Raw genomic sequence first — 14,891 nt, 5'->3', positions numbered from 1 at the left:
TTTCAATAAATGACTTTGCTAGGAACTATCTCCTGAGTTCTTCTAGTGTGAGAAGTGCAGTCCCATTGAGCTTGAGAATAGTCACCCCTTTGGGAACCCGACCTAAAAGTGCCAACGCCAATTTGGGGGAGTAGTGCAGAGTGGGGGGTGCTCCACAAATAACCCTTCCCGGCTCTCCTCTCGTCTGAAGTTTCCTTCATTTGATGTTGAATGCCCCCAACTTTAAAATCTCTGTGCTGTAACTTTCTCCAAGGCTTTCGCTGAGTGTTACGTAGTTTTTGTTTTTTTGTTTTTTAATTTTTAAATAACCAGTGCCCAACACTTCACTGATATGCTTAGATTTGGGAGGAGTACCTCGAGCGAGAGTAACATATCAATATGCAGTCAAACTAAGATAATTTAAACCAAACAGGTGCTATTGCTTGCACCAAGCCTTTGGGTCTTCTGTGGATGTGAAGGAGTAGGAGAAAAGAAGAGGTAGAACTCCCAGGCAGGGGAACTGCTCAGACCCGGAATGCAGGACTACATTACCCAGAATGCACTGAGCCCAGCAGACGCTCGCACTCAACTTCCCAGATTCCACCTCCAGGCCTTTCTGGGGCGCAGGGCGCCACTGAGGCCTATGGGAAATGGAGTCCGGGAGCAGGAAACAGTGGTCTGAAGAAATTGGGGGCTCACCTTGGGGGTTACACGCGCAGGCGTACCCTGGTGGCGCGGGAGGGTAGGACTGTGGACCAGCCTTGGTCCGGAGGTAAAGGCTGCTCTGTGCCCCCACTCGTGTGCGTGTGTGTGCGTGAATGATTGTGTCATTAGAAGCCAGCGGGGGTTGTGCTGGCGTGCGGGTCCCGTGCCAGGGGCGGGGGCTCGAGGAGCCGCTGGAGAATCCCCTTCCGTCCCGCTGAGCCTTAAATGAGACCTTCGGAACCCTCTCCCAATTCCTCCCTGGCTTGTGTGCGCAGGTGTGCGGGTGTGGATTGAGCCTGGCACCACCCCTGCCCCCGCCCCCAGCGGCCAGGCTGGCACCAGCGACCCCTCCCCGTGCTTCATCCCCTCTGTCCGAGTGTGGCTAGCTCTTGTCTTTTCCATCCTTTAGACCAGAAGATGTGCTCTACTTGGCCATTTTCTCTTCCTCCATCACTTTCACCTCCGTCTGGCAGGTCTTACAGACTCCAGTATCTGCCACGCTTGGTTCATTTTCGTCTCTCTTCAATTCAATCAGTCATTACCTAGTTCGAGAGTCTACAGTGGGTGAAGGAAGACACTGCTTTGAAACTAAGATGTTAAATTTATTATACATACATATATATTATATGTATATATATATTAAAAGCCAACTGTATGTAATAGAGATTCGAGAATTCATATGCAACTTTTTTCTGTTCTTCTTTGCATATGGTAGTAGTGCTCATTTTTGTTGGTGTTTGTCAAGTTCAGAATAACAAAAAAAAAATTATCGATTTTTTTAAAAAAAGAGTCCCATTACTGCTCATTTTAGAATGTTCAAACTGTCAATGTCCTGACAGTATGGGTGTGGTAGAAAGAGCACTAGATTTGCAATAAGATAGACCTGGATTTGAGCTACAGTTCTGTTTCTTACTAGTCACTGAGTGAGCAAGGGCAAGTCAGTTGGTTCCCAGCAAAATGGGTCCTTTCATATACCCCTAGATCCATTTTTTGTTGTTGTTGTTGTTTTTGTAAGTGGTACATGCAAATTGCCATGTTATGGATGGCATGGCTACAAATACCAAAAAAAAAAATACCCTACACCCTTCAAAGAATTTACATTCTATTTCTCATCATGGGGTGAGTGTGAGTTTATATTCTACAACAGATCACAGGACAGGGTCATTAGATAATATATTTAAAACTTTATAATCATAATTGTATTAGGAATGTGAGCAATTATTTAATTCAAAGATAAGGAGAGGCACAGGACCTGTGATTTCGTTTGTAAAGGAAACTCCCAAGTGAGGAAATTTTCTCTACCAATGTAGAGATTTGCCTAGAGCTAGAAGTTAAATGAGTTGCCCAGAGTTGCACAGCCAGTATGTGTCAAAAGATATGACTTGAACCTAGGGGGTCTTCCTGGCTTCAAAGCTAGCGCTTAAAATCTTGCATAATCAACCACCTGCCCTATCTAGTCCATTTTTTTTTTTTTTTGCTTTGCTCTGTTATGCATCCTCAGCTATAACAAGTCAACCTTCCTGCTGTCCATTTACATGTGCACAATACTCCTTCTTGTCTCCATACCTTTGCTCATGCCATATGCCATGTGTTTCCGGTGCTTTAGGATCATAGGATTCTAGAGTTGGAAGGAAACTTGCAATTCAGCTAGTCCAAAACTCTCATTTTCTGGATGAAGAAACTAAGACCTAGAGGAGGGAAGTGACTTGTTCATGGTCAGAGAGATGGTAAATGGCAGGCCTGGGATTGGAATCAACTCTTCTGTTTTCAGATGCAGTGTTCTGTCAACTTCATTATGCTGCTCCTCCCCCTTTCCCTCTTCTTATCAAAATATTACTCACTTATGAAAGTTTCCCATCATTTAGATTTTTAAAGGATATGGACAAGTTGTAATGAAATCTTTAAAATTGCCAGGAAATTTATTTCATGCCTACATCCATCATATCTTGTAGTGCCAGATATTAATAGTGTTGTCTTAATGGAATTGCTACCATAGTCACATACATAACTGGACACAGCTATCATGAATAAGGTTCTACTGTCATTCATTAACAGAGTATATAACAATTTACTAATCAACATGTAAGCAGATGTTAACTGTACTACTAACCCCATGAAAAATGCCTACTAATTGCCAAGTCCAGTGGTATTTGCTCAGGCCCCATTCTACTTGATGTCTCTCAGGAATTAATACATTATTTGAACTCTTTCAGTACTCTCTATCACACAGTCCTTCCAATCCAATCCAACAAAAGCTTTTATTAACTACCTGCAAGATACTATCCTAGATACCAAGATAAGACAAACAAAACAAAAACAAAAAAAGTAGCTTATATTTTACTGGGAAAATGCAGCATGTAAACAGATAAATGTATGCAATATAATTTGAAGAGGAAGGGGCACTAAGGACTAGGGGTTCATGACAAGCTTCCTGTGGGAAATGGCCCATGAGCTGAACGTTAAAGGAAACCAGATATTTTAGGAGGCAGAGGGGAAGAAGAAGTGCATTCCAGGCATGGGGGCCAATTTTTGTAGAAGTACCGAGATGGGAGAAGGAATTCTGAATTCCATCAGGCCAGTTTAACTGGAATATAGAGTGAATTAAAAGAGAGTAAAGTAAAATAAGCCTGGAAGAATGGGTTTTTGTAAAGGTGTTTAAATGCCAAACTCACGTGCCATTCTCTTCTCATTTCCTCCAGCCACTCCCTGCCTTTGATCATTCCCTCTAGAATCTTCCATCTCTTCCTACCTACTGACTCCTTTCTTGATCTCTCTAATCTTTTTAAAAACAATAATGAAAATTTCACTTGACCCAATCATTCCCTAAAATAGTGTCCTTTTTCTTTAGTCCTCTTCACAGTCAAGTTCTTATAAGAAGCCCTCTACAAATCTTTCCTCCTTCTCGTACCCCTCCTCCACATTATAACCTGGCTTCCTACTTCACCACTCAACTGAAACTGTTCCAAGACTGCCAATGAAGAAGACTAAGAGACCATAGTTGCCAAATATAATGGCCTTTCCTCAGTTCTCAGACTCCTTGATTTCTCTGTAGCATTTGACATCTACATAAGCTCCCTCCTCCTGGGCACTCTCTTCATCCTGGGCTTTCACGATATTGGCTTGCTCCAGGTTCTCTTCCTACCTGTCTGATCAGCCCAAGAGATTCTAAAGGGAATGATAAAAATGGGGGAGTGTCTGGAGGAAATGAGAAAAGATGGAATGATGTGTGAAACTTTGTTTCCTTGACTTCCATGGTGCTGTGTTCCAAATGAAAGAATCACAGAATTTCAGGGTTATAAGGAACTTCAGTGCCCATGAAGTCCAACCCACACCCCCAAAATAATCCCCATTATATCACACCCAGCAAGTGACCTTCCAATCTCTGCTTAAAGACCCCAAAAGAGGGGAAACCTACTACCTCTTCCAGCAGCTCATTCTACTTTTCAAAAGCCTTAATAATAATTATTAATAATTAAACCTAAATTTGCTCTATTTCAGCTTTTCCCCCCTGTTTCTAATTCTGCCCTGTAGGGTCAAATAGAATAAGTGTAATCCCTCTTCCACAATGAAAACCCTTCAAACACCTTGTACACAACTGTCATGGCTCCATCTTTCAATTACTTAGAATTTGATTTTCTTTTAACAATCTTTTCCTTTACATTGCAGTCATGTACATTCTCTTAATTCTGTTTGTTTTGCTGTACGTCAGTTCATATGAATTTTCCTTCTTTGGGTTGGTTTTTGCTTTTTTTTTTTTTTTTTTTAAATGAATGCTTTCTTGTTCCTTGGAGTATGGACAGGTGTTCTTCAAGCTTTTTTTTACCTTTTCTTTTAAGAGGGGAGACCAGCCTGTACTTGGAGCATAAGCAGTCACTTGGCTGTGGCTAAAAACAGACATCATATTCAATTCAAGTCATTGCAAAATTTCCCCATTTTTACCATTAATTGATCTACTTCTTGCCATCTTTTTAAATATCTTTATATCCATTACAGATTGACTGCCTTTATTACTTTTTATTACCCCTTAACATTTTGACAGCCACACCTAACTTACTTTTCTCTAAACAAATATTAGACCCTCTCACTCATTTGTTTTCCTTAACTTTTTTTTTAACTTTGCCTAATTACTATTTTCTTCTTGAAAGTTCTTGAAATCCTTTCTTCTTTCTTGAGTCCTTTTTCCTCATATTTTTTTCTCATCTAGCTTGAGTTGACTTTTTTTTTTTTCTGTTTTCCCTCAATATCTCCAGAAATTTCTTCCCCCAAGATTCAGCTTTTGGCCTTCTTCACAAGTTCAGAATGCTATAAATTGCCTTCACGGTATCTTCTCTTTATTTACCAAAGTCTGTCTTTTCTTTAGAAGCAAGATGCATAGTATGAATACTGGTCAGATTCTCTTCCTACCTCTCTGAATATGACTTCTGCGGATTCTCTTGCATCCCAGACATGACTCTTTCTACCTTCAGCTCGTTTCTCTTACACTGTCAATTTAGTTCTTCAAACATTAATTGCTTACTATGTGCAAAGCACTCTACTAGCGCTGGGGATAGAAGGACAAAAACAAAACAGTTCCTGCCCTCAAGGAGCTTACATTCTACTGGAAATACAATTTGTAAAAAAATAAACACAAAGTAATAGAAAGAATTTAAAGAAAGAATGCTAATAAATGCTGGAGGTGGGGAAGGTTCAGGAAAGTATAGCACCTGAGCTATACTTTTGAAGGAAGCTAGTGATTTTACAAAGTGGAGGTGAGGAGAAAGTACATTCTACATATGGGGGAACCATTTGTGTAAAGACATGGAAATGGTAGACGAAATGTTGTGTGTAAGAAACCTGCATGGGTCCATTTGCCTGGAATGGAGAATATATGAAGAAGACTAATATGAAATAAGATTGGAAGGGTGGGTGGGAGCCAGATTGTGGAGAGCTCCCTTTAAATACCACACTGAGGATTTAGTATTTTACACTAAATGCAAAAGAGAACCATTCAGGATTTTTGAGTAGGAATTAAGATGGTCAGATCTGCATTTTAAGACTATCAGCTTGGTGGCTATTTGGAGAATAGATTCAAGAAGCAAGAGAGTGAAGGCAGGGACAGTGATTAGGAAGCTGTTGTCATATTCCAATTGAGAGATGATTAGAGATTTAATTAGAGTGATTAGTTGTATGAGTGGAGAAGGAAGCAGATAAAAGAGGTGTGGTGGAGGCAGAATTGACAAGACTTGGGAACTGGTTGGATATAGAGGTTGATTAGATAGTGAGTGAAGAATTGAAGATCTGGTTGACTAGAAAGATTTCAGTGCCATCGATAGAAATGGAGAAAGCTATATGATGGGTGTGTTTCACAGGGGAATATAATGAGTTCCATTTTAGACGTGGTGAGTTTGGAATATCTATGAGATATCCAAATTGAGACATCCAGGATATACTTGGTGATGAAGCTCTGGAACTCAGAAGAGAGATTAAATCTGGGTATACAAATTTGATAGTCATCTGTGTAGAGATGATAATGAATCCATGGGAACTACTGAGATTACCAAAAAAGAATATAGAGAGAAGAGAGAAGAGGGGTCAAGATAGATCTGAGGTATACCCATGCATGTAGCACATAGAAGCCCATAGATGATAATATAGCAAAGGAGACTGAGAAATCGTGGTCAGAAAGGGAAAAGGAAAACCTAGAGAGAGCAGTATCAGAGTAGCCAAGGACAAAGTCTAGGAAGAGGGAGTGGTGAAAGATGTCAAAAATAGCTGAGAACTCAAGAAGGGTGAGGACTGGGAAAAGGCCAATGGATTGAGCAGTTAAGAGATTGTTAATAACCTTAGAGAGAGCCGTTTCAGTTGAGTGGTAGGGTCAGAAGTCAGATTTCAAGGGATTGGGAAATGAGTTAGTAGCTGAGGAAATGGAGACAACAAGTACCCAAATTACCTTGCATAATACTGTATATTCTATTTCATGTATATATTGTTCCTTCCCAATAGTACAGGAACAATAGTTCCTCCCCTGGCATATAGTGCTTAATAAATGCATCTTGATTGATTAATTGAGAAGAGAAGTCTTAGAAGGGATGTGGAGGGTTGTTCTGTGGAAAGGTATTAGACTTATTCTGTTTAGCCCTATAAGGAAAAGGGAAGGAGGAAGAGAACAAATATTTATGAAGTGCCTACTATGTGCCTGGTATTGTGCTAAGAACTTTCCAAGCAACAGCAGATAAAGAGAGGCAGATTTAGGCTAAAAGAAAGAAAACACTAACATTTAGAGCTATCCAAAAGTGGAATGAACTGCCTGAGTAGATAGTAGTTTCCTCCCTCACTAGAGGTCATGAAACAAAGACTGGTTGATGACTTGTCCACTATGTTAAAGAGAAATTGTTTCATGTACAGGTTGGACCAGATGCCCTCTGAGTTTCTTTTCAGCTCCTAGATGCTATGAAATGAGTTGTTACTAAGAAGTAATGAAATTGATTTTCACAGGTATTTTGTGGAATCACTCTCATTACTTTATTTAGCATTGTATGAATATAAAATGGAGACACTCCATCTCTCAGCCCTGGGTTTTTTCTCTTGCTGTCCTCTATGCCTGGAATCCCTTCCTTCCCCAACTCTGCCAACTGGCTTCTCCAGCTTCCTTTAAGTTCCAGTGAAAATCCCATCTTTTACAGGAAGTCTTTCCCAACTCCTTTTAATGCTAATGCCTTCCCTTTGTTAATCATTGACTATTTATCCTGTATATGGCTTGCTTTTTATATATTTGTTTGCTTGTTGTTTCCCCCATTAGATTGTAAGCTCCTTGAGGGCAGGGACTGTCTTTTGCCCTTCTTTGTATCCCCAGCACTTGGTACAGTGCCTGGCATGTAGTAGGTACTTAATAAATATTGATTGATTGATTATTCTTATTTCATGGATAGTAATTGAGAGGTTACATAATTCACCCAAAGTCAAATCACTAGTGCACGGCAAGACCAGAATAATAGCCCAAAGGTTCTAGTCCTTCATTTTATGCTCTTTCTCCTTTCCTGAGCCTCCTCCCTAGTCCTAATGCTACAATGTCATCTGGCCCCACAGGAGATGTGAGTAATGATTCTTTATATAGCCAGTGGGATAAGGAAAAGGATAGGAAACAGTTTCCCTCAATGAAAAAGAAGGTGACTGAGGCACAGAAAGCTTGAGTTACATGTTCCAGATTGCACAGCTTGTTGATGACAAAGCTGTGACTTCAAGCCTGGTTGCTCTATCCATCCCCTGCCATGTGCTACTAGTTTACTCTGACCCCTGGAGAGGGCGGAGTAGTTCTGTCTGTGCTCTTTTCTGGCTTCCCTCTTTGTAGGGTCTGGAAAAATGGAAAAAATTACACCAGCCTGTGATTTAGTGATTTCTAAGCCTCTTGAATCTGGGAACTAAAAGACAAGGCCTCTGTTTCAACCACCAGCCCTGTATCTTCAGGACTTGACCTTTCTCCAAGAGGGAACACAGAAGAAGATAAAGAAGAAAATGACTCCTGAGTCTCAGGTGAATTATTGGTCTTTCTTCTCTCTTCCCTGAAATGAAAATCACAGTGTCCAGAGCATATGTATTTTTTCTTTCCCTTGTCATGGAAATTCTCTGTCCAGTTGTGTCCATTCCAGGGTTCAGAACCCCAGTTCTTCATCCCCAAGAATGTGCATTCAGAACCTTAGTAAATGATACACTATAAGGAGTACTCTATCTGATGCTCAGCCTCACTGAAGCCTAGTGTTAGACACAGTGTCTTGGGGACAAAGTACTTTCTGTTTCAGATCACTGGTCCCAACCTTCTTCCTAATCCACATTAGAACCATTAACATCATACAAACCACTTCCTTGCCTATCTATTCTACCTATCTTAAATGCCTTTAATTACTTCTCTTCTCCCTGGAATGAGGCATCCATGGGTGAGCAAGATTGTGCTTATTACAGGAATTGGTGACATTCAAGGACGTAACTGTGAACTTCACCCAAGAGGAATGGAGGCAACTGAACCCTGCTCAGAGGGACCTGTACAGAGATGTGATGCTGGAGAACTACAGAAATCTCATCTCCCTGGGTAAGGACGGCTTCATCCTGTGATTCAGAATCTGCCCTGTAGTAAGAAAATGCAGCTCTTTGCTAAATGGAATTAATTTAACAAATATTCATTAAGTGCCTAATATGTAAGAAGGCACTGTACTGGATAGACACTGGGAACAGTAAAGTTGGAAATAAATAGCAGTGCAATGGAGCTTAAATTATACTTGGGCCATGCACATACACAGATAATAAAACAGAAGCCAAGAGAGAGTACTCGGAACTGGGGAGACTTCAGAAAAGGCTTCCTATAGGAGGTGATGCCTGAGTGGAACCTTGAAAAAAGCTAAGTAAATACAGACAGGTGAACTGAAGTTATCTATGTTGCACTTATGTAAGAAGTATAATTAAGATTTATATCATTACTCCAAGGATTTGTGCTCCTGTTCACATGAGTTCTCTCTTCAACCAGGGCAGATACCTATCCCTCTACAACTTGGTCTTTATGACTCTCCGTGGCCAAAAAATGTACCACCCAGCAAATAAATTGGCAATGGGGCTCCCTTAACTCAGCTAAGCTTCACAGACATCCAGGCCAGCCATAGCTCTGTATTTAAAGCTTTTGTAGCTCGGGAGAGTGTGTGGGGATGCCTTCTGAGAACCTAGTGTAACACCGTGTTGATGCCATGATGTTGAAGCCTCTAAGAAGGATTTGAGTGGAGGACCGTAACGGTGTCTGTAGGAAATGTTTTGAATCCCCAGTGCCTGCTACCTAACTATAAAGTGATAATGAGGCTCTCTTGGAGCCTCTCTTGGACCAGATAAAAGATGGAGTGCTGGAGAAGATGAGGACCTCAGAACATCTCTGTGCCTCTAGAACAGAAACAGAAAGAACATTTCTAGTACAGAGAAAGCCTACAGATTTAGAAGTAGAGTGTGGAGGGGGCAGGGCATATGGTGATGGGATAGGATAGATAAGAAAGGATAGAAAAGGAATAAAGAGCATATGTAGAATTTTTGAACAATGTGTCTGCAAACAAGAGCTTCCTATAGCATCTCAGACACACAAAACTTAGAACAGCCCATCAGAATCTCTATTGCAGGCTATATAGCAAAAATCGATAGTTTAGGGAAGAAAAATAGGATTTTTCTGAGGTCAGAGGCATGGGGACTTAAACAGGAGGGAGGTGACAACAGTATGGATCTGTTTTGTAGCCTATGAGGAAACCTGGACTGATAAAGACAAAGAAAACTTCCTACTCTAAAACTGGATCTCAGAGATGGGAGAGGAAGGGCACATTATAGAAAGAGAATGTGATGAGGATGGCCATATGCACTAAGGAAAGTACAGACTCAATGTGCCTGCAAAGTTAAAAAAAAACACCAGGCAGGAAGGGGGCCAGGCAAGGTCTAGAAGGCAGCAAGATAGAGGAGGTAGAGACCCCCATTTCAACAAATCTTGAGGTACAGGTATATCAGAGAGAATTGTTAGTTAATAGCTATGGAGCCTTTGAATTGCTCACAGGCCAGAGATTTATAACCTTTTTTGGACTCAGAGACCAGGTACTTACTTCCCTTTGGAAGATGTAAATGCTCCCATTCATAGAACTGAAAATTGGCAACCATCTAAGGCTATAACCTTCCCTGTCTTTTGTTCCCAAGGGCCCTGGAAACACCTGCCTAAGCCACCATCAGAAATTTCTCTAACTCCCTTTGAATTTTTCTGTCTTGTCCTTTCTCAGTGAGGAAGGACCATAGTATGCTAAAGTCAGGAGAACGGGGCTCATCCCAGCTCTACTGCGTATTAATGATTTGATCTCTATGAAGTCAGGCACTTCTTAATATCCTCACATGTAATGATATCAATATCCTCACCTGGAACATGAAGGGCTTGGACTAGATGGATATAGATCCTTCCAATGCTCATATTATATGAGTCTATATTTCACATCCCTACCTAAGCAAAAAAAAAAAAAAAGGATCTGAGACTGACTTCTGGGACAGTCTGTCTCCAGGACAAACTGCTGTGTTTCCTCCTTTTTTTGTATAAACAGGGCTTCCCATTTCTACATGTGATATGATCTTCCAAGTGGGACAAGGGAAGGAGCCTTGGGCATTTGATCTGCAGAGAACTGAAGAGAAAGAGGTCCCAAGAAATATCTATCAAGGTGAGTATATGATTGATATGGAAGCCAGACAGAGAGGACGCACTGGAAGGAAGAACCCAGAGGGTTAATGAGGGGCCATATTCATGGCCCCAAGGCCCAAAGGTCCATTGCAATGGACCCAGATATAAAATCTCTCCTCCTCCTGTGTCAGTGTTGGTGGGGCCTTTGCTCTCATTTTGCCAGCCTCCAGTTCTTTGTCTCTGTTTATCCTCTCCAGAGACCACCATTTAACTTCCAGATCCTATCCTAGTCCTTACTCATCATTGGCCTCTTTTTAAGCATGAGGGAGTTATATGTTACCACATTCCTGGTTTTTTGTTGTTGTTTACTTGTTTTAGTTGTATCTGACTCTTCATGACCCCATTTGGGATTTTCTTGGCAAAGATGCTGGAGTAGTTTGCTATTTTCTTTTCCAGCTCATTTTACAGATGAGGACACTGAGGCAAATAGGGTTAAGTGACTTTCTCGGGGTCACACAGCTAGTAAGCATCTGAGGCCAGATTTGAACTCGGGAAGGTGAGTCTTCCTGATTCCAGGCCTAGCACTCTAAACACTGTACCACCTAGCTGCCTCTGTTCCTGGTTAGGCTCTCATATTTTCTGCTTACTTTGCTAATTACCTTCCCTCCACCAAGTTCTACCTGTTCACAACTCCTCTTCTACTCGCTAACCTTTCCATAGTTTACCAGGCTTTTTAAAAAACTTGTCCAGTACCATCAGTATCTTAGTAGGAATTACTTTTGATTTCATTATCCTCTTTCCATAAAAATGTTTTCCTTTTTTTTCTAGCAAGGAGAGTAAATTTGTGTTGTCTTTTTTCAGACTTGGAGAGTAGAATTGAAGTGCAAGGATCCCTTCTGAAGCAGAATATTTCTGAATTAGAATCACCAGGAATTTTAATAGAAAGACTCAGAGGAGAAGATCTTCTACCTAAAAACAGGTTGGAAAAAAAGAGACAAAATGCTAAAGGGGAACCATGGGGAAAATCTCTTTGCCGTGAAAGAGGTTTCAAGCAAATATCAATGAACTCTCTTAAAAATCCCAATAAAGACAGAGGGCCTGAATGTGATAAATGTGGGAAAACCTTTTTTGATCGCTCGTCACTTACCAGGCATCAGAGAACTCATACTGGAGAGAAGCCCTATGAATGTAATGAGTGTGGGAAAGCCTTCAGACACAGCAGTAGCCTAAGGAGACATCAGATGGCTCACACAGGACAATGTCCCTATGAATGTCATGACTGTGGGAAAGCCTTCTTTGACCGTTCATCCTTTACCATACATGAGAGAATTCATACTGGAGAGAAGCCCTACGAATGTGATGAATGTGAGAAAGCCTTCTTTGATCGATCATCTTTTACTCGACATCAGAGGATTCATTCTACAGAAAGTCCCTATGAATGTAATGAGTGTGGGAAAGTCTTCAGCCAGAAAATTCTACTCACTAGACATAAGTTAATACATACTGGAGAGAAACCTTATGAATGTCATGAATGTGGGAAAGCCTTTTTTGGCCTCTCATCTCTTACTCAACATAAGAGAATTCATAGTAAAGAGAAGCCTTTTGAGTGTAGTGAATGTGGGAAAGCCTTCAGCCAGAGAAGTCACCTTAGTCGGCATCAGAGAACTCATACTGGAGAGAAGCCTTATGAATGTAGTGTATGTGGGAAAGTTTTCAGTCGAAAGTCATCAGTCATCCAACATCAGCGACGTTATGCCAAAGAACAGAAATTGGGAATGTAATGAATTATAGAAAAAACTTTAGTCAGACTTGTCACTTTATTAAATGCTTAAAAGTCAAAGTGGGACAGAGGCTACATAAAAACTTCAGGCTGATTCCTCTAATTTTAAATAAAATTCATCTTAAAACTTGTTACTATTTATGGTTGCTATTCAGTTATCTTTTGTCTTTTCCCACCAAACTTCCTGAACCAAAAGTCTGTGTATATACATTGTAAAATGTAGCTCTGATAATGTCTCAAGAAAAGAAACACCCATATTCCTCCCCCTCAACCCAGTTCTTCTTAAGGTTTAACTTGAACAGTACACAAATACTGAAAAATAACTCTAGAGTCCTCTTATCCCCCAAAACAATTGTTTCTGAACTTTAGTAACTAGCTCCCATTTTCTTAAATTAAAAAAAACTTCATTCCTTACATGTGCTTTTTATAAAACAACCCATATAAATAATTTTCTTAGCTCACACTTAATTCAAACAGAATTTTTGAATTCAAATAGAATTCAAACATTTACTAAAGTGTTATGACAAAAATACTAAACTTTCACATAATGTGATTGACAAAATCCTTTATAATATTCATGTTTATAACAAAAATAATATTATTCATGTAATGAATGGGCTTGTTTTTTGGCACAAAGTTTCTTAAATGTGATGTTATTGAGGATAGTGTTACTAGTAATTTCTTTTTTACTATCAATTGAGATTGTGACTCTATCTTTATAACAGCCTCAGCAGAAAACCCAGTGATGAACTATGGTGAAATCTGTATTGCTTTGTTTGCTAACCCAGAGAACTATTTTCACTCATGTCTAAAACATAATAAAATTTTCAGGTTCAAATACTTGTTTCAACACACCATCACGGATTAAGTCTACTTAAGTACTTAAGTTCTTGTTCAGGTGGATTAAAACCAAATGAATATATTCCCAGAGTGAATGAGTTCTTTGTCCACTCATATTTTGAAATGTCTAAGGCTCTAGAATAAAATTACAATGATTTCTATTGCCTAATCAAGTGATTAATGAGCAAGTGTTTATTTTTTCCATTTGCAAAGTAGTTTTTTTAAAAAATTGGACAAATATTTTTGAAATTTGTTCATCTTTTTGCACTACCTATTTCACAAGATTACAAAGAAAACACTTTGTAAACCATAAAATACAACATAATGCAGACTATAATTATCATCATCTCTTGTCATTAGGGAGATTTCCTTAGGGGAATAGCAGAAAACAAAACAAAATAGATCAGAAAATTCTTTGTCAAATTTTATTTAATGTTTAAATAAGTTTTTGATGTCTTCTATTTTCTACATCATTATCATTATCTCTAATATCCTCCCCATTGTCCTCCCATATAACAAACAATATTTTTATTAAAGAGGAACAAATCAGCTCAACTGATGAATACTTCGAAAAAATCTGAAAACATGTTCAATGTGTAACACCTCTGGAGTTCTGACTTCCATGAAGGGGGCTGGAGGTGGGAGTATTTTCTCATACCTCTTCATTCCAATTATGCTTAATCTTTATAATTTTGTTATATTCACTTTTGATTTTTTTGGTGTGTGGTTATTCTTTTCATTTACATTGCTGTAGTTATTGTGTATATTGTTTTCTTGGCTCTGCTTACTTAACTGCATTAGGTCATGTGGATCTTTCCAGCTTCTCTAGATTTATCACATACATAATTCCTTACAGTACATTAATAATCCATTACATTCATATATCACAGTTTCTTTAGTCATTCCCCATGGGCATCTACTTTGTTTCCAATTCTTTTCTATCACAAAAAAATGCTGCTATAAATATTTTGGAGTATATGGGGACTTTTTCCTTATTGATGGCCTTCCTTGAGGTATAAGCCCCAGTAATGGAGTCTCTGGTTCAATATATATGGATATATTTGTCACTTTATTTGCATAATTCCAAATGGCTTTCTAAAATGGTTGTACCATTTCATGGCTCCACCAACAATATATTATAGTGTTCCTATCATTCCATAACTCCTTCACTATTGAGTATTGACATTTTTGTCATCTTTGCCAATTTGTAGGATGTGAGATGAAACAGTTATTTTGATATGCATTTCTCATATTATTAGTGATCTGGAGCATTCTTTCATGTGGTTGTGAATACTTTGCAATTCTTCTTTTGAGAACTGCTGCTTCATGTCCTTTGACCATTATCTATTGAAGAATGACTATTAATCGCGTATATTTATTAACTATTTATCTTGGATACCAAACCCTTATCAGAGAAATATGATACAAGGATTTTTT

At 39.4% G+C, this 14,891-nt stretch overlaps 1 protein-coding gene across 1 annotated transcript in view; it reads left to right on the top strand.

Annotated features, from left to right (window-relative positions):
* The first annotated feature begins 632 nt into the window (after window positions 1–632).
* LOC114037059 overlaps window positions 633–14,891 on the top strand; it is a 159,588-nt gene continuing 145,329 nt past the window's right edge. The window contains 5 exon segments of the mRNA XM_027853858.1: window positions 633–751; window positions 8,114–8,193; window positions 8,620–8,746; window positions 10,761–10,874; window positions 11,696–12,613. Coding sequence (XP_027709659.1) covers window positions 8,176–8,193; window positions 8,620–8,746; window positions 10,761–10,874; window positions 11,696–12,613 — 1,177 coding nt within the window. The 5' untranslated portion in view covers window positions 633–751; window positions 8,114–8,175.

Source organism: Vombatus ursinus, unplaced genomic scaffold (genome assembly GCF_900497805.2).
Source record: "Vombatus ursinus unplaced genomic scaffold, bare-nosed wombat genome assembly UNPS02010219.1, whole genome shotgun sequence".
NCBI lineage: Eukaryota > Metazoa > Chordata > Mammalia > Diprotodontia > Vombatidae > Vombatus > Vombatus ursinus.
Note: the sequence above shows the minus strand (reverse complement) of the source record. Positions and strands in the feature narration are given on the sequence as shown.